This window comes from Pseudophryne corroboree, chromosome 2, assembly GCF_028390025.1.
Source record: "Pseudophryne corroboree isolate aPseCor3 chromosome 2, aPseCor3.hap2, whole genome shotgun sequence".
Taxonomy (NCBI): domain Eukaryota; kingdom Metazoa; phylum Chordata; class Amphibia; order Anura; family Myobatrachidae; genus Pseudophryne; species Pseudophryne corroboree.
This window is the reverse complement of record NC_086445.1, coordinates 875,479,755-875,505,670: the sequence shown is the minus strand read 5'-3', so window position 1 is coordinate 875,505,670 and position 25,916 is coordinate 875,479,755. Positions and strand designations below refer to the sequence as shown.

The following is a 25,916-nucleotide window of genomic DNA, read 5'->3' as shown; positions in this document are numbered from 1 at the left end:
GGGGGGGGGGGGTGCGGTGCGGAGATGGCAGTTGGTGTGTATGTGACAGGAGTATGCTGCCATCTGTTTGTGCTGCTGAATTGCTCACGTAACTCTTTAACTGCTGTAACCGCATTCGTAAATACTGTGACATAGATATAGCTTACTAGTGAGCACAGTGTGGTATATATTTATTTAAACACAAAACTCATAGGGCGGAATTCAAATGTTTGAAAAGTCGGTTGGGTGTCTGTTTTTTCCGGTCTATTAGATAGGAAAAAACAGACTCCCAACTGACTTTTCAAACATTTGAATCTCCCCCATTGATGTTGATTCAATGGTGGGGGCGGATGCTGCATTCCCCCACACGGGTCCGTCAGTGGCCGACAGACGGAGATCGCTCCGGGCTCCTTCACCTTGCCGCATAGGCTTACTATACCGCTGAGGCTCCAGTGCTTTTGTCCTCCATTGGTGACAACGGGACAGCACCAGGGAGCAGCTGCACTCTGCCCCAGCCCGGCGGCACACGTGGATATTGATTTCTCTTCCACGGGCTAAACACCGGCCGATTCACGGAGATCGCATTGGGCTCTCTGTGTTATCATTCATCTCTACAGCCGTGAGTGACTTTCTATGCACTGGTACTTTCACACGCCAGTTTTCTGCATTAGCGCAGTAATTGAACATTGCACTTATTACACCAGTTCTGGGGTTTTCTAGCAAATTAACGTTTATTTATCATTTCGTTATAATTGGTGTCTAAGTTATATAATGGATGTTTAGTTACATCATGTATCAGCATTACATCCATGTTTTAATTTTGTAACATACCCCCGGGAGGTTGTTGTTGTTGTTTTAGATTTTCAAATAAATGTCTCCATTTGCCTGACTGTTGAGCGCTACTTGGTTTTGTTCGTTACTATTGTGTCTCAAGGGATTGGCAATTCCCTTTTACAAGTGGCTGCTGACAATCAGTTACATTACCACTCACCAGAGCGCTTAGTTTTCTTCTCTTTCATCCAGGGCAGTTTACTGGAATTTGATGAGGCATTCATTTAGAACACAGGGCCTAGTTCAGAGATGTTTGCAACCCTATAGTTCCCATACATCTCTGGTGTTTTCCGATCTGTGCATATGCAGATTTGGCGCTGTGACGTCTCTCGCGGTGCCCCAAATGCTTGACGCTGATGGCGTTTGGGGGCAGTGACAGGCAGTGCTGAACCCAGTGGCTTAAGCAGCATCAATTTCCTTGCCATTGTGAGGGTTACTCAGACGATCGATGTTCATGCAGATGATCCGCTGCTGCGTCTTCGGATGCAGCTGCAGATCACATAAGCTGAAAGGAAACGTCTATGTACACAAGACGTTCAGCATTAGCAGATTATTGCACAGCTGCTGCATACAAAGACACAGTGGCTGTGCAATACAGTCCATCTATGAATCAGTCCCAAAGAACAACAAGCTATGGGGAAGAGGTATCAAATAATGTTTTGCCTAGTGGTGATCTTACCCGTAAATTCGCCCATGTATGCGTTATATAACTTTTCTTTTATAAGTGTTAAATGTTAAAAAAATAGGACAGGGATAATTCAAATAATTGAATGCAAAAGAAAGGAACAAAATATTGGCTGGTAAGAGTTTCCTTTTTTTTTTTTTTATTAAAAATTTCAAAAGCACCATCTAAAATCAGACAAAATAATAAAAAGTAGGAAACAAGAATAAAAGCATAAAATTAACTACAAACCACAAGTGCTTGAGCTCTGGCTTGGCTGTCTGACATCATCGCATATTAATGCCTAAATTACATCCAAACTAAAAATACAGCCCGATACATAAAGTGTAAAGAGACATAAAGCTGTCTGATGTAGTTTGCCGTTACTTACTGCTCACTCTCTCTTCTGGGCAGCCATTTTATTTTGCTTACTGAAATCACCATCTGCTTGGGTGACAGATAATGTTGGAGTTACTGCCACTTCAGATGTGGCGCAGTTCCTATGGAGCCTAGAGGACTAGGGTGCCTGGCAATGCTGGGTCACATGCCAAGTGCCTTGGACTTGTTCTTAGGAGTCTGGTGCCTGTTCAAATGAGGATCACACTCCACTAATGTGAGAACAGAGTGGGAGGCTGAAGAGGCATTGCCAGGACCAGCCCTAAATTTTATTGGTAGGCCCTCAGATATAAAATTCTGCCGAGATTGAAATACATCATTAATTTGGTATTTTATACACTGCTTCAAAGAGTAAGTCCTATTGGAGGATTCTAATGAATATAAACGTACTAGTGGCCCAAAGCCCCACAGTGATTTGTAATATCTTTATAACGTGCACAAAGGATACAGTATACAACAGTTTGTGAGTAGACTAAAAGCTATGATCAACATTTTTGGCCAACTATTATATCCCAGAGGATTTCCCTCAGCCATTATTATTATTATTATTATTTTTTTACCAAAAATGTTACCCACTTAAGGCATTGATGGCTAACAAGTTTTCACTTGCAGGCCCAGCTTCTTGCTCCTCTATTATCATATTTATCTGTTATAGCTTGAAATCCTTGTTAAAAATGCATGCCAATATGTTATTACAGGCAAGAGATTTCTTTGATTAAATGTATTGTTTTAACTTATCACTGTGCTTAATGGCAATCTGCAGCACTTTGAAGGTTAGAAGGCCACTTATGGGGCCCCTGGAGTATATCAGGTTGCATTTCAATGATTTAACGATCATACTTAATAAAAAAATTAAAGTACAGTAGTAGGTATCACTAATGAAGCACTCTGAAGTGAGCTACATGACTAGGAAAACGAACACTAAACACTAAAAACATAATAGGCAATACGCCATTACAAGATCTCCTGCTTGACTACAGATGGTGAGTACTTTGCACCCTGGTTTCAAATTGGTTAAGCCACAGCACCCATTCCATTGAATCTGGTGAATCCACAGTATTCATGGACTGATATTATAGCAGTCATTCAGCTTTCAGTAGTCAAGCGGAATTTAAATCAATTAAAACTCAATTTTTGAGTGGCTTGTACACACACATTTGTCTCAATATTTCAACATGTTTTCTTACTAATGAATCTTCAGTTGTCTTCTAAAAGATTTGGAGTATAAAGTAAGTGCTACACCTGTACAGTGATCGGGGCTAACACCTGATATAGTTCAATTGGCCTGACAATTGTATTGGTGTGTACGCAGGAGCGTTAGGCAATAAACAGCTTAAAGGTCAAATGGGAAGGTCGCATCTTCTAGCTGTTTAAAACTTAAGATGCCCGATCTCCCGATCCCATAGAAAAACATACACACTGAGCTAAAAACAAGCTCAGCGTGTACGGCATGTGTTTATCTGATCTGCAGATAGATCCGCACAGTGTGTCCCAGGCTTAAGAATTTAGAGAGGTGTACGTACCAAAGAGCAGTATCTGCAACTCTCACTGTTCTGTGATATTTCTAGAGGGAAAAGACACAAGAAAATTTATATCCCTTTTTCAGTACCTCTGGTGCCCAACAATATACAAATCATCATCAATATGCAGATTCTGCCATCATAATTAGTAGAGCTTCTGAACCTGAACAAGGCTCCAATTGATCATACTTGGTGCAAATGAATGAATAGAAATAGAGAAACTGATACAATAATAAAAATGTCTGATGAGCGGAATGAAGAGATGCTCTTCCTGAGTGGTGGGTGTAGGCAGCAGTCCCCTGGGGTGTCATGTCCATCCCGTTTCTTTGTCATGCAGTGTACTGTTGAGTGTATGTTTCCAGTGCTACATAGAGACATAAGTAGGACATTTCTAGTCTTGATGGTGAAGAGAGGACAGTAGGAACATTTGTGATTATTTTTCCCCTAAGCTAAGGCGCCCATTGGGTCCCAGGCTGGTAGCACCACAGCTTCCTGCTTTAGAACCTCCTGAACTTCCTCCGGTATGTACTTCTTGTCTACAACAACTTCATAGACATACTCTGAGAACCAGTCATCGGTCATGATAAGATAGCCTGGACAGAAGCAAACACATTTCCATTAGTTATGCTATAGCAGGAGAGTATATTCATTCAAACGTCTGTTTATAGCATCATTCTGTAATTTTACATAAATGGCACATACAGTACATGCTTCATATTGCCATATCATGTCTGTACAACTTGTTAATAAAACACAGGGATAAGAGCAATAAACACCCTACCACACTCACTTAGGAGCCCATCTGTGGCACTGGGGCCTGGATCTTGTCATAGAAATGTACTTAATGTTGTAGCACTGGCAGGAAATCCATTAGTCAAACACACACTGTGTTTTGAGAGATCTAAGCATACCTTAGCTTACAGGCTTGGCAGAGGCAGAAATACTTAGCATAAAGTCTTTTATACAGTATTAGAGAGAAGAAAAACCATGCACGGTTCCTTATGCCACAATCAAAGGGGATAAGTTCTTCAGATAAGCAGAATGCCGGCCATTGTGCTATGTTGCTTTCTTGTATTACACATTTCCTTTTTAAATCCCACCCAAATTCCAGCTCCTTACAATTATGTTGAGAACAATATATTGGTAAAGTGCATTAAACAGTCGGCAGAGACTGCCTATTGCATAACCATGTATAAAGTTACTGTGATACAAGCCTAGATTACTGGACACTTGAGTAACGAAAACAATTTAGGAAATGTTACTTGACCCTAAGGTTGATGCTCTATGGAAACAGATAAACAGCACAGAGCAACTGGTTTGCCCCGAGGCTAACCCTCATTTCAGGCATAATTTAAGATTTTAATGCTCTATACTAATTGCCTGAATGTTCCTATGCAATAAAAAGAGGTCACACAAATCACTGTTTTTAAACAGCCAACTTCCTTAATATGCTTAAATGAAGAGAGAGCAAATCTTGGTACCCCCAGTTAATAGTGCCAGATTTGTTTCATCTTGAAATTAATTTGGTCTTTAATTCTTTTCTGCTGCGATTTCTGTAGTGACTGACTGCAAAAGGACTCGACTACTGGCCTCAGAAATTGTCTTACCCAACAGTTTCAATAGGACATCCTCTCTACCAGACACAAACAGAAAACCACAATGTAATAAATACATTCAAATACATAACAGTGATGCATGAAACAAAGACAGCTGCAATGCCACTCGCTCTTAGGATTGATATAAAATACTATATAAATGTGGCATCACATGCTACTCTTGCTAACAAGCCTGCACTTTTTGTCTGTGAGTCAGCTAAAGACAAACAAGTCTGCTCACTTCCAAATGTACAATGGTGCAGACATCTACCAGCGAGATGCTGAGCTGTCTTGGGGGGTTCATCTGTTGGAGCTGTAACAGGCTAAAGCATGGCTGACAAGTACAGATAGGTCTCTCTTTGGATGATGGCAAGACATAGGTTTCATCACCCCAGACAATGTAGTCTTTCTCTACATGCTCGGCCGAGATGCAATTTCATCAGAACTGGACATACCATCATCTCTGTCAACATGTCTATATATATATCATACGTCGGCAGTGAGACCTCCTGCCCACTAAGGCCTTTCCTAGTCGAAAGCTAGAAGAAAGCATTTTGGAGCAGTTGCATCTCTGTTATTATCTTGATGAGCTCAAAAATACTGCGAATCCATGCTGACCCCCAGTATTTCACCTAGATCTTTAACGATCTTAGAGCTGAGGGTGGACAGGAGGACATAAAAATGTCTTAGGATAGTATTGGCTCCTGAAAGTGTACCTGTGCATCTTTTCCAGTACTAATTCCTGTGTGTGTGTGTGTGTGTGTGTGTGTGTGTGTGTGTGTGTGTGTGTGTATTATCTCACAGCAAGCTCCACCATCAGCTCCAGGCTGCGCACCATACACATCAAGCTCCATCATGTGCCCTATACACACAGGCTCAACCATCAGCTCCAGGCTGGGTGCCATACACAGCAACATCTACCGTCAGCTCCAGGCTGTGTGCCATACACAGCAATCTCTACCGTCAGCTCCAGGCTGTGCGCCATACACAAAAAACTCCACTATCAGCTTCAGGCTGTGCGCCAGACACAGAAAGCTCCAACAACAGCTCCAGGCCATGCGTTATTCACAACAAGCTCCAACATCAGCTCCAGGCTGTGCGCCATACACAACAAACTCCACCATCAGCTTCAGGCTGTTCGCCAGACACAGCAAGCTCCAACAACAGCTCCAGGCCATGCGTTATTCACAGCCAGCTCCAACATCAACTCCAAACTGTGTGCCATACACAGTAAGCTCCAACATCGGCTCCAAAACAAACATCAGAATCAAAGGGTGCTCTATACACATGCTCCAACATTAGCTCCAGGTTGTGTGCTGTGCCCAGCAAACATTAATTCCAGACTGCGCTCTATGGGGGTAATTCCAAGTTGATCGCAGCAGGTTTTTTGATAGCAATTGGGCAAAACCATGTGCACTGCAGGGGAGGCAGATATAACATGTGCAGAAAGAGTTAGATTTGGGTGGGTTATTTTATTTCTGTGCAGGGTAAATACTGGCTGCTTTATTTTTACACTGCAAATTAGATTGCAGATTGAACACACCCCACCCAAATCTAACTCTTTCTGCACATGTTATATCTGCCTCCCCTGCAGTGCACATGGTTTTGCCCAATTGCTAACCAAAATCCTGCTGCAATCAACTTGGAATTACCCCCTATGTACAGTTTACTCCAACATCAATTCCGGGCTGGGTGCCATACTTGGTGAAATCAGGTTGCGCACTGCTCTTAGCAAGACTCTTCGTCAGTGCCAGGAAGTGTTCTATATTCAGCTAATGCTGTCAACACTCATTCGGATCCCATCATATATCTCTGCCTGTGCACAAGACCCCATTAACCAGCCTCAGCAGTGTACTTTACTTGCTAAGACTCATCTATCTGCCTCCTGTGGCTCCGGTTTCAGTGGCCCAATCCAACCTGCACCAATTTAGTCTTGTTGAATTAAAGACTTGGTTCCAGACACTGATCCAGTTTATCTCAGTTACTGCCTCCCACCCGTATTACTACTAACCTGCATGAGGAAGAGCTTTATCAAGCCACCTACCTCCATCCAATCTCCTAATACAGAAATCAGCCCTAGGGTTACTTATCCTGGTCAACAGACTCCAGAGACAGAGGTAACTTGCATCTAAAATGTTTTTTTTTTTTTTTTTTTTGTTTTTCATTTACAATAAAAAGTTTTTTTGTTTCTATAAAATTGGTTGTTATTGTTGTATTGTTTTGCTTGACAGGTCTCATACATGGATAGGGTCCAATTATGCAATGTTCAGCGATTTTCTCACTGTAACAATGCACTGTTGCTTAGAGAGGTCTGATGGGATATAAAGAATGATACTGTCTCAGATATAGTTTTTTCCTGTCTTGATAATCCCCGATATAATAATGTCTGCGGACTTTGTATATATTCACCCTAGGGTTCTGTATCTTAGAGACAAACCATTGCTAAAACAGGTCAAATAAGATCCTAGAATAGACATAAAAATAAATTATACACTTTCTAGAAATACAATATATGAGCACACATTAATGGAGGTTTACTCTATGTTTCGACAGACTGGGATGTCATGGGCAGTGGGAAAGGATTGGGTAATTTCTTAGTTGCACAACCAGGTAATTCATTTATTTATTTTTATGCTGTCCATTGGGTGAACACTGTAATGTTTAGGGAAGGGATAGCATTACCCTCATGTGTCTAATTAATGTATCGAATGTTAATGAGGACTTACTGAATTTATAAACTCTAGGCTAAGACAGATAATATTATATAATGTGATAAGGGGGCTGTGAACCTTCCCCTCATACACAAACATCTTCACAGGGACATAACACTGGGACCCCACAAGTAACACACAGTACCTCACACACTATAATGTGGTAGGGGACTGTGACATTTCCCCTCATACACAAACATCCTCTCAGGGACATAACACTGGGACCCCACAAGTAACACACAGTACCTCACACACTATAATGTGGTAGGGGACTGTGACATTTCCCCTCATACACAAACATCCTCTCAGGGACATAACACTGGGACCCCACAAGTAACACACAGTACCTCACACACTATAATGTGGTAGGGGACTGTGACATTTCCCCTCATACACAAACATCCTCTCAGGGACATAACACTGGGACCCCACAAGTAACACACAGTACCTCACACACTATAATGTGGTAGGGGACTGTGACATTTCCCCTCATACACAAACATCCTCTCAGGGACATAACACTGGGACCCCACAAGTAAAACACAGTACCTCACAGACTATAATATGGTAGGGGACTGTGACATTTCCCCTCATATACAAACAACCTCTCAGGGACATAACACTGGGACCCCACACGTACCACACAGTACCTCACACACTATAGTGTGACAGTAGCTGTGACACTTCTACTCATACACACAAATCCTCTCAGGGACATAACACCGGTACAATTGTAATAATATAATACAGGTTGAGTATCCCTTATCCAAAATGCTTGGGACCAGAGGTACTTTGGATATGGGATTTTTCCGTATTTTGGAATAATTGCATACCATAATGAGATATCATGGTGATGGGACCTAAATCTAAGCACAGAATGCATTTATGTTACATATACACCTTATACACACAGCCTGAAGGTAATTTTAGCCAATATTTTTTATAACGTTGTACATTAAACAAAGTGTGTCTACATTCACACAATTCATTTATGTTTCATATACATCTTATACACACAGCCTGAAGGTCATTTAATACAATATTTTTAATAACTTTGTGTATTAAACAAAGTTTGTGTACATTGAGTCATCAAAAAACAAAGGTTTCACTATCTCACTCTCACTCAAAAAAGTCCGTATTTCGGAATATTTGGATATGGGATACTCAACCTGTATTACGTAGATACCTATGGCTGAGTGTTATCAAAGCTTGGAGAGAGATAAAGTATCAAATTACATTTAAAAGCTGATTGGCTAGTCCATGATCTCCCTCCAAGCTTTGGTAAATATCCCCACTAGTCTGTTATCACCATCTCAAGAGGTCGATTACATAACAAAACCATTGAAAAACAATGTTGTTTTTTTTTAAATTATGCATCTAATTGTATTTTTATTTTTTCAATGATAAATGAATACTCAAATCGCTAGTTTCTAGTGTGCGTGCATAAGGCAATTACAACTAAAAACCTGTTACTGTAAGAAGACCAGATGGAAGCCACTAAGAAGACTGAAAACCGTGAGCTTCCTGAGCTAAAGTCACTGAGTATTCTCCAGCTCACATAGGGGTATATGCAATTGCGGGCGAATCGCGGCAAATTATCGCCGTTTTTTTAATTCGACACAATTCGACAGGTGAATTCCGGCAGGTGGCTGCCGGAATTCACCATATTCAATGAAAAACGGATTCGACATTCCCGCGGGCGAAAAACGGCCGATTTGCCGGATTTTGCTGCGAATTAAAAAAACGGGAAAAACCCGGAAAAAAAAGGCGTGGGGTCCCCCCTCCAAAGCATAACCAGCCTCGGGCTCTTCGAGCTGGTCCTGGTTCTAAAAATGCGGGGGAAAAATTGACAGGGGATCCCCCGTATTTTTAAAACCAGCATCGGGCTCTGCGCCTGGTGCTGGTGCAAAAAATACGGGGGACAAAAAGAGTAGGGGTCCCCCGTATTTTTTACACCAGCATCGGGCTCCACTAGCTGGACAGATAATGCCACAGCCGGGGGTCACTTTTATACAGTGCCCTGCGGCCGTGGCATTAAATATCCAACTAGTCACCCCTGGCCGGGGTACCCTGGGGGAGTGGGGACCCCTTCAATCAAGGGGTCCCCCCCCCCAGCCACCCAAGGGCCAGGGGTGAAGCCCGAGGCTGTCCCCCCCATCCAAGGGCTGCGGATGGGAGGCTGATAGCCTTGAGAAAAATGTCAGAATATTGTTTTTCCCAGTAGTACTACAAGTCCCAGCAAGCCTCCCCCGCAAGCTGGTACTTGGAGAACCACAAGTACCAGCATGCGGGAGAAAAACGGGCCCGCTGGTACCTGTAGTACTACTGGGGGAAAAATACCCAAATAAAAACAGGACACACACACCGTGACAAGTACAACTTTATTACATACTGCCGACACACACATACTTACCTATGTTGACACGCCGACTGCCACAGTCTCCGACAATCCGAGGGTACCTGTGAAAAAATTATACTCACCTTCCAGCGTCCAGAGATAAATCCACGTCCAGAGTATAATCCAGGTACTTGGCAAAATAAAAAATTGCAAAACCCGTGCCAGCGGACTGAAAGGGGTCCCATATTGACACATGAGACCCCTTTCCCCGAATGTGCCGGGACCCCACGTGACTCCTGTCACTGAGGTCCCTTCAGCCAATCAGGAAGCGCTACTACGTGGCGCTCACCTGATTGGCTGTGCACTGTCTGTGCTGTGACAGCGCATCGCACAGCTCTCTCCATTATATTCAATGGTGGGAACTTTGCAGTCAGCGGGGGGGTTACCCGCGGTCAGCCGCTGACCGGCGGGTGACCCCACCGCTGACGGCAAAGTTCCCACCATTGAATATAATGGAGAGGCTTTGCGATGCGCTGTCTGAGCTCAGACGCGCAGAGCCAATCAGCAGAGTGCAAGAACGTTGCACTCGCCGATTGGCTGAAGAGACCTTTCAGTGACAGCTGTCACGGAGAGGTCTCTGCATTCGGGGAAAGGGGTCTCATGTGTCAATATGGGACCCCTTTCAGTCCGCTGGCACGGGTTTTTGCGTTTTTTTATTTTGCCAAGTACCTGGATTATACTCTGGACGTGGATTGATCTCTGGACGCTGGAAGGTGAGTATAATTTTTTCACAGGTACCCTCGGATCGTCGGAGACTGTGGCAGTCGGCGTGTCAACATAGGTAAGTATGTGTGTGTCGGCAGTATGTAATAAAGTTGTACTTGTCACGGTGTGTGTGTGTCCTGTTTTTATTTGGGTATTTTTTTCCCAGTAGTACTACAGGTACCAGCGGGCCCGTTTTTCTCCCGCATGCTGGTACTTGTGGTTCTCCAAGTACCATCTTGCGGGGGAGGCTTGCTGGGACTTGTAGTATTACTGGAAAAAACAATATTCTGACATTTTTCTTAAGGCTATCAGCCTCCCATCCGCAGCCCTTGGATGGGGGGGACAGCCTCGGGCTTCACCCCTGGCCCTTGGGTGGCTGGGGGGGGGGGACCCCTTGATTGAAGGGGTCCCCACTCCCCCAGGGTACCCCGGCCAGGGGTGACTAGTTGGATATTTAATGCCACGGCCACAGGGCACTGTATAAAAGTGACCCCCGGCTGTGGCATTATCTGTCCAGCTAGTGGAGCCCGATGCTGGTGTAAAAAATACGGGGGACCCCTACTCTTTTTGTCCCCCGTATTTTTTGCACCAGCACCAGGCGCAGAGCTCGGTGCTGGTTTTAAAAATACGGGGGATCCCCTGTCAAATTTTTCCCCGCATTTTTAGAACCAGGACCAGCTCGAAGAGCCCGAGGCTGGTTATGCTTTGGAGGGGGGACCCCACGCCATTTTTTTCCTTGATTTTACCGTTCCAGCTATAAAAAAATTAAAAATAAAATATTTTTAAAAATATATAAATAATACTTGTGCCTCCAAAAAAGACAAACCAAGTACCTAATCCCTTCTAATATAAAAAGATATGCTATTACCAAAAAAAAAACCCACCAAAAAAACATGTTTTAAATTTTTTTTTATTGGTTTCACCCACCAAAGTGTGGCGGATTGAAAATGACGAATTTACTGTCTAAAAGCACTGTTGTCAAATTTCCAAACTTGAATTGAATACACTTTGGTCGAATTGCAGCACTTGTATCATTGCAGAAAAGTCGAATTTGACAAAAGTCGAATTTCAAAAAGTCGAATTTTGAAAATCCGTTTTTTTGACGGAAAGCACTGAATTGCATTGACGATTTTTTTTTTTTTGGCGAAAAATTCCCGAAATTCGACAATTTCGGGAATTCGACCGCAATTGCATATACCCCATACAGTATTATCTTTGTTCAAGTGCGATCCCATCACTTTGCAGTTTTACTAAGTAAATGAATTGCAATTATGTAATTACTTTACAATTGTATTAATTTGAGTCATTAGGTTTTGTAGTCATCACCATTACCATTATTAGTCATAAGAAATTCTATTTTAAGATGAGACTTCCTATACCGCTCTTATCGTTGTTTGTGGAAAGGTGCAGCTGGTAAACTATGGTATCACCAATTAAACATAGTTTCCGTTAGTTGATAGCCTCCTACTTCCAGGTGGAGATTTCCAGAAATCACTTTTTCCTCAGCCCCAAATTAGAATTAATAGGAAGTCGCCTTGATTCTCCATTGTTCCATGTGCTCCCAACTTGATTGATGGCAAGCACAAGAAGACATTCTAACTTGTGATAAGGAGAAACAAATAACTACTGCTAGATTTTGTCTGGGCTGCATCAGCATGTTACTATTCAGAAACACGAGCCGCAAGTTCAATACATAGGAGTAGGGAAGTGCAGGTAAACTAAAGCACTGACATGAATGAGATGGTAAGACACACCACTGCTCACATAAAAAGGTCTCACACAAGTCACATAAGAGGCAGATTAGAGATAGCCACACACATGCCTGGATCACATCGGCCAGACTGATGGCTCATTTTTCTTAAATCTTACAGTGATCTAAGGGCCTAATTCAGATCTGATCGCAGCATCAAATTTGTTAGCTAATGGGCAAAACCATGTGCACTGCAGGGGGGGGCACTGCATAACGTGCAGAGAGAGTTAGATTTGGGTGGGCTATATTGTTTCTGTGCAGGGTAAATACTGGCTGCTTTATTTTTACACTGCAATTTAGATTTCAGTTTGAACACACCCCACCCAAATCTAACTCTCTCTGCACATGTTATATCTGCCCCCCCTGCAGTGCACATGGGTGGTCATTCCGAGTTGTTCGCTCGGTAATTTTCTTCGCATCGCAGCGATTTTCCGCTAATTGCGCATGCGCAATGTTCGCACTGCGACTGCGCCAAGTAAATTTGCTATGCAGTTAGGAATTTTACTCACGGCATTACAAGGTTTTTTCTTCATTCTGGTGATCGTAATGTGATTGACAGGAAGTGGGTGTTTCTGGGCGGAAACTGGCCGTTTTATTGGTGTGTGTGAAAAAACGCTGCCGTTTCTGGGAAAAACGCGGGAGTGGCTGGAGAAACGGGGGAGTGTCTGGGCGAACGCTGGGTGTGTTTGTGACGTCAAACCAGGAACGAAACTGACTGAACTGATCGCAGATGCCGAGTAAGTCTCGAGCTACTCAGAAACTGCTAAGAATTTTCTATTCGCAATTTTGATAATCTTTCGTTCGCAATTTTGCTAAGCTAAGATTCACTCCCAGTAGGCGGCGGCTTAGCGTGTGCAATGCTGCTAAAAGCAGCTTGCGAGCGAACAACTCGGAATGAGGGCCATGGTTTTGTCCATTAGCTAACAAATTTGCTGCTGTGATCAGATCTGAATTAGGCCCTAAGGGGCAGATCTATTAAGCCTGGTGAAGTGATAAAGTGGAAGATGATAACGCCCCAGCCAATCAACTCCTAACTGTCATGTTACAGGTCGGGTTTGAAATATGACAGACGCTGACTGGCTGGGGAGTTATCACCTTCCACTTTATCACTTCACCCGGCTTAATAAATCTGCCCCTAAGTGCAAAATTATCCAACCCTCCAAATGTCTGCCACTTGCCTCTTATTATTACTATTACAATTTATTTATAAGGCGCCACAAGTGTTTCACAGCGCCGTACATACAACACACATTAGAACAATACATGGTATACAGAACTTAACATCACAGAAAACTAAAACAGAGCACAGGTAACAATTAGCACCACAGTTCTCAGTACACAATACAGCTGAGATGTCAGGAAGCAAAGAAGTAATCGGCGTACTACTGAGGGCGGGCAGCCATTGGAAGAGATGAAGTGACGAGCAGGAGGAAATCCAGGTATAGACAGTCACTGAGTAGGAGAGCGCTGTAACTGAAGTGCAAGAGAAGAGGGCAGTGAGAACAGGAGGGAAGAGGGCCCTGCTCCAAGGAGCTTACAATCTAGGGGAAGAGGGAGACAGACAGGTGACATGAGGTACAAGCAAGCAGAAGGTGGCCTAGTGGCAGGAAATAAGCGAGGCAGAGATGGCCAAGACATGAGGATGGGAGAGCGGCCTCAAGACTGGGTTATGCGGAAGGGTACGCTTTGATGAACAGGTGAGTTTTTAGTGCCCGTTTGAAGCTTTTCAAGGTCGGGGAAAGTCTAATAGAGCAAGGGAGCTTGTTCCAGTGAAGAGGGACAGCGCAGGCAGAATCTTGGATTCGCGCATGGGATGTAGTGACCAGGGTAGATAGACGTGTGTGGTTTAAAATACAGTATGTTGTGTTAGAATACTGCAGAAGTCCCTTCAAATTTTTATAGGGAACAAATGCTGCTTTGATCTGTATGTCAGGGAATCAGTCTGTGTGCAGGGTCACAAGTGACTAATTAAACCTAAATGACTAAGAATTCTGCAATTGTGTGTGTGCATTTTGGTGGTGGATGTGATGGAAGAACTATTGGCACAGGGAGATAACAAATCTGGATGTGTATGGCTAAGTAAAAGTACAATGGCAAGGAACCCAAGCAATTAAAGTACTAATTAACTGTATTTTACAGTTATTCTGCCCACTAATTTGTAGAACTATTGTGGTTAAGCATTTAAGGCAAAAACTTTATAAACACAATCCATTATCTTTTTTTTATATACACAAGTCAATGACACTTTAAATAGGATTTTAATACCTACCGGTAAAACCTTTTCTCTTAGGCCGTAGAGGATGCTGGGACCTGGATCAAGAACCATGGGGTATAGACGGGATCTGCAGGAGACATGGGCACTTTAAGACTTTCAAAGGGTGTGAACTGGCTCATCCCTCTATGCCCTCCTCCAGACTCCAGTTATAGGAACTGTGCCCAGGGAGATGGCCATTTAGAGGAAAAGGCTTTATTGTTAAACCAAGGTGAGATACATACCAGCTCACACCTCAAGCACGCCGTACAACATGGCATTCAACATAACGCAAGTCAACGGCATGAACAACGTCAGCAACAGGCTGACTAAAACGTAACACAACATGTGTTGAAACGTAACAAAAAAAACTGCAGATACAGTACTTACTGGGACGGGCGCCCAGCATCCTCTACGGCAGGGGTGGGGAACCTCCGGCCCGCGGGCCGTATAAGGCCCGTGAAGCCGTTTGGTCCGGCCCACCCGCTCCTCTCAGTGAGACACACCGCCGCTCAGTCCGGCGGCAGCGTGTCTCAGCTGTCAGCACACGGAGGAGAGCGCGGCTATTGTCGGGCGGCGGCGTGTAGGACTTGAAACCAGCCGCCGGTTCGTGAGCCAATCAGAGCTCGCAGACCGGCAGCCAATCAGGAGCCGCGGCTGCCGGTCCGCGAGCTCTGATTGGCTCTCGAACCGGCGGCTGGTTTCAAGTCTTACACGTCGCCGCCCAACATAGCCGTGCTCTCCTCCGTGTCCCGCCGAAAGGAGCGGTAAGCAGCACGGGGGGGGGGGGGGGGGGGGGGGGGGGTGAGGAAGGATTTGTATACCTGGCACTGTGGGGGCATCTGTATACCTGTGTATACCTGGCACTGTGGGGACATCTGTATACCTGGCACTGTGGGGGCATCTGTATACCTGGCACTGTGGGGGCATCTGTATACCTGGCACTGTGGGGGCATCTGTATACCTGGCACTGTGGGGACATCTGTATACCTGGCACTGTGAGGGGCATTTGTATACCTGGCACTGTGGGGGCATCTGTATACCTGGCACTGTGGGGACATCTGTATACCTGGCACTGTGGGGACATCTGTATGCCTGGCACTGTGAGGGGCATTTGTATACCTGGCACTGTGGGGGCATCTGTATACCTGGCACTGTGGGGACATCTGTATACCTGGCACTGTGAGGGGCATTTGTATACCTGGCACTGTGGGGGCAATTGTGGATCTGGCACTGCACTATTGGGGGCATATGTGTATCACGTCCCATTTTAACTGGCCACACCCATTTTTTTCGCGCGCGCGGGGGCAGACTTGTATGGCCCCCGAAGGCTTTTATAAATATCCAAATGGCCCTCGGTAGAAAAAAGGTTCCCCACCCCTGCTCTACGGACTAAGAGAAAAGGATTTACCGGTAGGTATTAAAATCGTATTTTCTCATACGTCCTAGAGGATGCTGGGGTCACATCAAGAACCATGGGGTTATACCAAAGCTCTAGAACGGGCGGGAGAGTGCGGATGACTCTGCAGCACCGATTGACCAAACATGAGGTCCTCATCAGCCAGGGTATCAAACTTGTAGAACTTCGCAAAAGTGTTTGAACCCGACCAAGTAGCCGCTCGGCAAAGTTGTAATGCCGAGACCCCCCGGGCAGCCGCCCAGAACGATGCCTTGAAAAAGATCAACAGATTGATCGAAACGCGTTGGCTGATTGGGACAACTGGTGGCTGATTGACCGGACGAGGAGAGGACGAGGTGCCCACTGCTTGGAGCTGATTGTCCCCGGGGACATTAAACATCTATACAGCACTTTGTTTTGACGCACTTCAAAAATTCTAAATCTGGTAGGAGGCCACCCTCATATGTCTTGGATGTAGAATGAACTTTCATCGTTTCTTCATGTGATGAAGACTTTTATTATTGGACTGTTTCTCTATCCAATAAATATAACTGCATTTTATGATACATGTTTGATTATTACATGAAACAAATTGAAAGTTATTCCTTTTGAGAATTATGAACATATTACACTAGATTGTATCCTTGGTCTCTCTTTTTCATGTACCACCGTTAAAAGCACACGTCATATCATTATTGACGGCACATTTGGGTATGAAGATCATGAAAAATTGAGAGGAGCATTAGGTCTAAGATAAGTAAAGATTCCCTTCCTTTATAAATTTAAGAGAGCGCAGGAAAGAGGACTTTTAAAAAAAACTTTTTTTGGTTTAGAGCGCCTAGAACAAGCTCACCTTTCTGGTAGAATGGGCCTTCACCGATTTCGGTAACGGCAATCCAGACGTAGAATGAGCATGCTGAATCGTATGACAGATCCAGCGCGCAATAGTCTGCTTGGAAGCAGGAGCCCCAATCTTGTTGTGAGCATACAGGACAAACAGAGCCTCCGTTTTCCTAAACAGAGCCGTTCTGGCGACATAAATTTTCAAAGCTCTGACTACATCGAGAAACTTAGATTCCAGCAAGGCGTCAGTAGCCACTGGCACCACAATCGGTTGGTTCAAGTGTAACGACGAAACCACTTTCGGCAGAAATTGCTGACGAGTCCTCAACTCTGCTCTATCTTCATGGAAGATCAAATAAGGGCTCTTGTGAGACAAGGCCGCTAATTCAGACACCCGCCTTGCGGATGACAAGGCCACCAGCATGACCACTTTCCAAGTGAGGAATTTTAACTCTACCTTCTGTAAAGGTTCAAACCAATGAGATTGAAGGAATTGCAACACCACGTTAAGATCCCACGGTGCCACTGGGGGCACAAAGGGAGGTTGGATGTGCAACACGCCTTTCACGAAAGTCTGAACTTCTGGAAGGGAGGCCAATTGTTTTTGGAAGAAAACCGATAAGGCTGAAAATTGTACTTTAATTGAGCCCAACTTTAGGCCCGCATCCACACCAGCTTGTAGAAAATGGAGAAAACGTCCCAAGTGAAATTCTCCTGTAGGAGCTTTCCTGGATTCACACCAAGACACGTATTTTCTCCAAATACGGTGGTAATGTTTAGACATTACTCCTTTTCTGGCCTGAATAAGAGTGGGGATGACTTCCTTGGGAATACCCTTTTGGGCTAGGATCCGGCGTTCAACCGCCAAGCCGTCAAACAAAGTCGCGGTAAGTCTTGGAACACGCACGGCCCCTGCTGTAATAGATCCTTCCCCAGAGGAAGAGGCCAGGGATCTCTTATGAGTAATTCCTGAAGATCTGGATTCCAAGCCCTCCTTGGCTAGTCTGGAACAATGAGGATCGCTTGAACCTTTGTACTTCTTATGATCTTTATCACTTTTGGAACGAGTGGAAGCGGATGAAACACATACACATACACTGAATGAAACACCCACGGTGTCACTAGGGCATCCACTGCTATTGCTTGAGGGTCTCTCGACCTGGAACAATATCTCTGAAGTTTCTTGTTGAGGCGAGATGCCATCATGTCTATTTGAGGAATTCCCCAAAGACTTGTCACTTCTGCAAAGACCTCTTGATGAAGACCCCACTCTCCTGGATGGAGATCGTGTCTGCTGAGGAAGTCTGCTTCCCAGTTGTCCACTCCAGGAATGAAGATCGCTGACAGGGCGCTTGTTTGTCTTTCCGCCCAGTGGAGGACCTTTGTGGCCTCTGCCATTGCCGCTCTGCTCTCTGTTCCGCCCTGGCGGTTTATGTACGCTACTGCTGTTATGTTGTACGACTGAATCAAGAAGGGCCGAGTGCGAAGAAGATGTTCCGCTTGCAGAAGGCCGTTGTAAATGGCCCTTAACTCCAGAACGTTTATGTGTAGACAAATTTCCTGGCTTGACCATCTTCCCTGGAAGCTTTCTACCTGTGTGACTGCTCACAAGCCTCGGAGACTCGCATCCGTGGTCACTAGGATCCAGTCCTGGATCCCGAACCTGCGTCCCTCTAGGAGGTGAGAGCTGTGCAGCCACCACAAGAGTGAGATTCTGGTCTTGGAAGACAGGATTATCCTTCGGTGCATGTGCAGATGGGACCCGGACCACATGTACAAGGGTATCTATTTCAGATGACAAGTTATCTGCCCATTTTTCGACAGCACTACTCACCTACGCAGATGCAATGGCTGGTCTGAGTAGCGTACCCGTGGTGACATAAATGGATTTCAATGTATTTTCCTGCCTACGATCCACAAGATCCTTTAGGGCTGCCGTGTCAGGGGACGGAAGAGCCACCTTTTTGGACAGCCATGATAGAGCTTTGTCCACAATGGGAGGTGACTCCCATTTTTCCCTATCCCCAGAGGGAAACGTATACGCCACTGGAATCCTTTTGGGAATCTGAAACTTTTTGTCAGGATTTTCCCAAACCTTTTCACAATGCGTGTTCAGTTCATTAGAGGGAGGAAACGTTACCTCAGGTTTCTTTCCTTTATACATACAGACCCTAGTATCAGGAACAGTATGGTCCTCAGTGATATGTAATACGTCTTTTATTGCCACAATCATGTACTGAATGCTCTTTGCCAGTTTTGGATCTAATCTGGCATCACTATAGTCGACACTTGAGTCAGTGTCCGTGTCGGTATCCGTGTCTGCCAGTTGGGCAAATTAATGTTTTTGTGACCCCGAGGGGGTCTGGACTTGTAACAACACATCCTCTACGGATTTCTTCCATGCCTGGTTCTGAGACTCAGATTTATCCAATCTCTTATTTATCAGAGCCACATTAGCATTCAAAGCACTCAAAACATTCACCCAATCAGGTGTCGGCGGTGCCGACAGGGTCACTCCCACAGCCGTTTGTGTCCCTAACATAGTCTCCTCCTGGGAAGAGCACTCCGCCTCAGACATACCGACACACGTGTACCCAACACACACAGACACACTGGGCCTATAGGGGACAGACCCACAGTAAAGCCTGTCAGAGAGACACAGAGGGAGTTATTGCCAGCTCACACCCCAGCGCACAATCCCGGTCTGAAACACCACAGAAAATGCCCCAGACCTGCAGCGCTTTTCTAATTAACATATAATGCACCAAAATAACTGTGCCCCCCGTTTTTTACCCTGGTAGAGAAATGGCGCCGGGCTGTGTGCTGTGAGGGCTAAGCTCCGCCCCCATAATGGCGCGCTTCAGACCCGCTCTTCTCAAATACATTTTTACACTGGCGGGGGTCCGGACAGTGCCCTCGCACTATGTCCACTCTTGCCAGTTACTTATAGAGGTCATATATGCTGCCCAGGGCGCCGCGCCCCCCCCCCCCCCCCCGCACCCTGTAGTGCAGCTGTGTGTGGGAGCATGGCACGCAGCGTGCGAGCACTGCGGTACCTCAGAAGCCATCACTGAAGTCTTCTTTTCTTCTTCTACTCACCTGTCTTCTGACTTCTGGCTCTGCAAGGGGGGTGACGGCGGGCTCTAGGAACGAGCATCTAGGCGTACCTAGCGATCAGACCCTCAGGAGCTAATGGTGTCCTGTAGCCAAAGAAGCAGAGCCTTTAAACTCACAGAAGTAGGTCTGACTTCTCTCCTCTAAGTCCCACGAAGCAGGGAGACTGTTGCCAGCAGTACTCCCTGAAAATAAAAAACCTAACATAAGTCTTTTTCAGAGAAACTCAGTAGAGCTCCTCAGTGCATCCATTCTCACTGGGCACAGATTCTAAACTGGAGTCTGGAGGAGGGGCATAGAGGGAGATGCCAGTTCACACCCTTTGAAAGTCTTAAAGTGCCCATGTCTCCTGCGGATCCCGTCTATACCCCATGGTTCTTGATGTGACCCCAGCATCGTCTAGGACGTATGAGATATTATAATTGTACAACTTCACACACTCGCCCATGTAGTGTGAACAATGCATACCAGCTATATGTTCTTATATAAACTCCATACTACACTTTAATACACCCAACTAACAGAAGACGGTGTATTATGGAGAAGTTTATTTTAGCCTGCTATATTAATCTTCATAGCCGCTATCAATATATAGAATCCTTTGGAAAACCTGCAAAGGAAAACGTAGTACTAAATAGGAGTATTCCATAATCAGCTATGGAATTTCTTTGTCTAATCTCTGTGGTACTTTGCAGAGGCTCATTCCAGACAAAGTTAGAGCTGTAGAATCTCTACTAATTAATAGAGCTGTTTGTGACTGCACGGCTTTGAGGTATAGTATTAGTAATGATTAAAAGTTATCCTGGAGATGCTGGCTCTGCTGTATAAATGTACTGGCAGGTTCAACTTACTCATTCCACCCCCCCATATATGCGATCTAGCCTGCTATTCATTACACTCCCAGCAACTCACTGTATCTATGTTTTGGAGAAATATGGCAAACCAAACAAATGTGTGTCCCGATACTGAAATGTCAAAGCCATCATGTTACATAGTGATACAGTATATGGTTACATAAGGAGTGTATGAAAACATATATCGTTTTCATCCTAAGCTTACATTATTTCAATGCAAAATATCTGTAATGTTTCTTTCTTAGGAAAGTAACCAAAAGTGAACTGTAATAGGACAGGCAATTTATTTTCACACTTCAATGCTAGCAATCATATTTTACTATTTGCTAGGATTGGTGTACTAAGAAGCAGTTTAATAAATCTTTCCGTACAAAATATTTATGACCTTTTATGGTGTTATACAGTTTTTTGACTAATTTCAATAAGGCCGACTCACACCACTGACATGGGATGCAATCAGGATCCCAGCAGTGGAATCCCGAAGGTCAGAATCCCAACGGTAAGTACTGGGGTTAGGGTTAGGCTGCGGGAGGGGTGGCTTAGGGTTAAAATACTCACCGGGATCCACTGTCGGGATTCCAATACCATCCCCAATGAGATTCCTATAAGCACTGGTAGATTGTTCTATGAACTAGTGGCATACTTCTACCTATGCTCACATGTATGTATGCACAAGGCGAAGTTGGGGAATTCCCAGGACACTCTGGAAGGACCATTATTTGGTCCTGACACTTTTAATGGCAAATACAATTTAGAGGACCTCAAAACTCGAAAAAAAATGTAATTTCCCCAGCAATGAGAAAGTAATGGTAATACTGTCCACTCCATGCATGTCTTTAGCTGGTCAAGTTAAATGCTCCGTTAATTAGATTGAAGTTTTTGCAACGCTTTCTTCCTGGTTTAAATGCTGCTTAGTACCTAGATATGCAAGACTGCTGTGTATACGGTCACCCTGCAAGGTACATACAGCTACACACTATATACCTGTATGTTGTAAAGGAGCGATAATGTCATTGTGGAAAGTGTGAGCTACAGCGCTACATTTAATCTGTGCATGTGCTGACATGGCAAGCATTGCAAAGGTACCTGGGACACACATACACGCATGCATGCATGAAGTGAGGTATCTGTATACATTTATAAAACAGGAAAATATTTCAGAGTAATGGAAACTAGATGTTTTATGTTGTCGATGCTAAATTGTTTTAGGCTAGCGGGGCAGGATGTCTGTACCTTGGAGTGGGCATTAGGACGCATTATTTTGGGTACCTCCTCCTGCTGCCATCACACTCTCAATGTAGGACTACCTTTAGAAGGGTCCAGCCACCCCAGCCGCAGGGATTTGTCTAGGAATCACCCAAAGTGAATGAATAAGAAATTCTATATACTGTATTGTATATGTGCTTGTAATCTCATGTCTAGGATATCTGCTACTACATGCCTGTGAATAGTACATAAACATGTTACATTTAAATGATCTTAAGATTATGTGATAAAGTTATTTGCTAAGATCTGTCCCATCTCCAACATGTAAGCGCAGTGGGAGACGCGGCACGTGTCTCAGGCACGTATCCCCTCTCCAATGCCATTCTTCTGCAGCAAGCAGCAGTCCTGGAAGAGGACCACTCTGCGCTGGGAGGGGTAAGTATATACAGGGCCATCTGAAAAGCATTGTAGGCCATGGGCAAAACAATGTATGGGGGCCTCTAACCAACCATTAACGTCAGGAGTGACTTACCTTTATTTCCACGATCATCTCCCCATGAGTTTTCTACTCGCCATTTTTCATATTCTCCTTCTTCGCCCTCCTGAAAGACAGACAGACAGACATACGTAAGAGTTAGTCCTTTAAGCAAGCCTGTGATTCAGGCAAGTGAAAGTAGTCAGCTGTGGCTCCGAAAATATGGCGCCTGCCATGGTCCGGAGACTAATTATCTATTGTGCATGGGTGGCGGCCATTTTGGATGTGATTTTATTCCCGTGGCTGCAGTTCCCGTCGCAAGACTCCAGAAAAGGGAGTATTAAAACAATATGTGTGCAATGTGTGCGGTGTGGGCCCCCTGGACCCAGGGGCCCGTGTGCACCGCACACACTGCACCCATGGTAGAAACGCCTATGCTAAGGGGCCCATTTATCAGTAAGTTTTAGATAAAAAGCATTGCGTATGATAAATGGTGCTCCAGCCAATCAGTTCTCAACAATCATTTTTCAAAGACATGACAGGAGCTGATTTGTTGGAGCACCATACACATCGAGTTTTAAACAGATGAAACACGTTGATAAATAAGCCCCTAAGTACTTAAAATATTTAATTCTCTAAGTAAATACCTTAACAATTGAATACAAGACAAATACTGTACATCACTGAAAATCGGCAAGTATACTCAGGTTGAATGTCCTTGAATGGAGCTTATACACAGATAATTCATCTCACTAAAGAAGTCCACCACCAAAAATGAGTTTTTCACAGGATCCCCTCCTTAAAATAGAAGCCCCATATCTGGGACATCAACGGTTCGGTAACTGGAAAAACAGTGCTACATTAGAGGAGATCTCAGGTACACACATCTGAGAGTGATGTGTCAGTGAGGGGTATAGTATGTTATGCAGGTGGTCGGGGTCCCGGCGCCCAGCATACTGGCGCCGGGATCCCGACAGCTGGGCGAGCGCAAATGAGCCCCTTGCGGGCTTGCTGCGCTCACCATGCTGCGGACACTGTGGCTCACCACGCTACACGCGCCACACTATTTATTCTTGCTCTAGGGAGGTCGTGGACCTCCAAGAGGGAGAATAGTTGTCGGTATGCCAGGTGTCGGCATTCCGGCGCCAGTGTACTGAGCGTCGGGATCCCAACAGCTGGCATACTGAATACCACCCGTCAGTGAGGGAGTAGGGATCACCCAGGAAATTCAATATGGATGACATCTCTAATAACAATGAAACCAGGAGCATGGTCTATAGATAGAAGTATGGAAATGCCGCTACCTCCACAACCTCAAAACACACACACAGCTCCAAACATGCTGTGGAAGTTACATAACATGAAAACAATAAGACATATAATTAGATTCTTCAATATACAGGTTGAGTATCCCTTATCCAAAATGCTTGGGACCAGAAGTATTTTGGATATCGGATTATTCCGTATTTTGGAATAATTGCATACCACAATGAGATATCATGGCGATGGGACCTAAGTCTAAGCAGAGAATGCATTTATGTTTCATATACAACTTATACACACAGCCTGAAGGTAATTTTAGCCAATATTTTTAATAACTTTGTGCATTAAACAATGTGTGTATACATTCACACAATTCATTTATGTTTCATATACACCTTATACACACAGCCTGAAGGTCATTTAATACAATATTTTTAATAACTGTGTATCAAACAAAGTTTGTGTACATTGAGCCATTAGAAAACAAAGGTTTCACTATCTCACTCTCGCTCAAAAAAAATCCGTATTTCGGAATATTCCGTATTTCGGAATATTTGGATATGGGATACTCAACCTGTATTACACAAACTATACATCTATGTCTGGATGTATAACCTTTTCCCCCTCAGTTTGGAGCACCATTCCAAATATATCTAAATGTTACTGTCTTTCCTCACACTGCCCCTGGATTTCCTTTACGTCACTGCTAGTAATACAGGTGAAACTCAGAAAATTAGAATATCGTTCAAAAGTTCATTTATTTCAGTAATTCAACTTAAAAGGTGAAACTAATATATTACAGGTTGAGTCTCCCTTATCCAAAATGCTTGGGACCAGAGGTATTTTGGATATGGGATTTTTCCGTATTTTGGAATAATTGCATACCATAATGAGATATCATGGTGATGGGACCTAAATCTAAGCACAGAATGCATTTATGTTACATATACACCTTATACACACAGCCTGAAGGTATTTTTAGCCAATATTTTGTATAACTTTGTGCATTAAACAAAGTGTGTCTACATTTACACAATTCATTTATGTTTCATATACACCTTATACACACAGCCTGAAGGTCATTTAATACAATATTTTTAATAACTTTGTGTATTAAACAAAGTTTGTGTACATTGAGCCATCAAAAAACAAAGGTTTCACTATCTCACTCTCACTCAAAAAAGTCCGTATTTCGGAATATTCCGTATTTCGGAATATTTGGATATGGGATACTCAACCTGTATATAGACTCATTACATGCAAAGTGAGATATTTCAAGCCTTTATTTGTTATAATTTTGATGATTGTGGTTTACAGTTTAAGATAATCCCAAATCCAAAATCTCAGAAAATTAGAATATTACATAAAATCATTTAAAAAAGGATTTTAAATGCAGAAATGTCGGCCCTCTGAAAAGTATAATCATGAATATGTTTGGTTTGGGCCCTTTTTGCATGAATTACTGCCCGTCATACGCCAGGGGCAGCGGCCGCCGCACTTACCCCTGCGTGGCTGCTGGTCCGTTCGGCGGTCCTCGTCTCCGGCGGTCCTCGGGTCCCGGCGTCTGGCTGGCGCGGCTCCCGGCGGTTCCCCGGAGCCACGTGGGCGGGGAGCAGGTGATGTCACGAACCCGCTTCACCAATCCAATAGAGGCGGGAGATTCAAAACCGGACGCCGGGCAGAGCCTCGGCGCCTGAATATCGTCTCTTTTCTGAAGTGGATGCCAGAGCTCCTGTACGCATTGTGTTTCCCAGCAGCTATACTCCAGTGCATCTAGCATTCAGGGTGCCTTCCTGCAGCACAGTCTCCAGTGATCCGAGCAACTAGCGTGTTCCTCTGCAGTGCAGTTGCCAGCGCTCCCTGGATTCAGCAAGGCCTGCAGGCCGAACCAACTTTAGTGTTTCCAGCGTTCAGTGTCATTCACCATCGCTCACAAGTTCCTCATTCATCAGTGTCCTTATACAT

At 44.3% G+C, this 25,916-nt stretch overlaps 1 protein-coding gene across 2 annotated transcripts in view; it reads right to left on the bottom strand.

Moving 5' to 3' along the window:
- Positions 1–1,617: 1,617 nt before the first annotated feature.
- Positions 1,618–25,916, bottom strand: part of BLMH (bleomycin hydrolase) — a 194,887-nt gene continuing 170,588 nt past the window's right edge. Inside the window, exons 11-12 of one of the 2 annotated variants that reach the window (XM_063955954.1) lie at positions 22,746–22,815; positions 1,618–3,980 (exon numbers count right to left, since the gene is read on the bottom strand). In XM_063955954.1, coding sequence (XP_063812024.1) covers positions 3,832–3,980; positions 22,746–22,815 — 219 coding nt within the window. In that variant the 3' untranslated portion in view covers positions 1,618–3,831. Of the gene's footprint in view, positions 3,981–14,814; positions 14,889–22,745; positions 22,816–25,916 lie in introns of those variants that run through there. The other variant, XM_063955955.1, reaches the window with a different exon arrangement.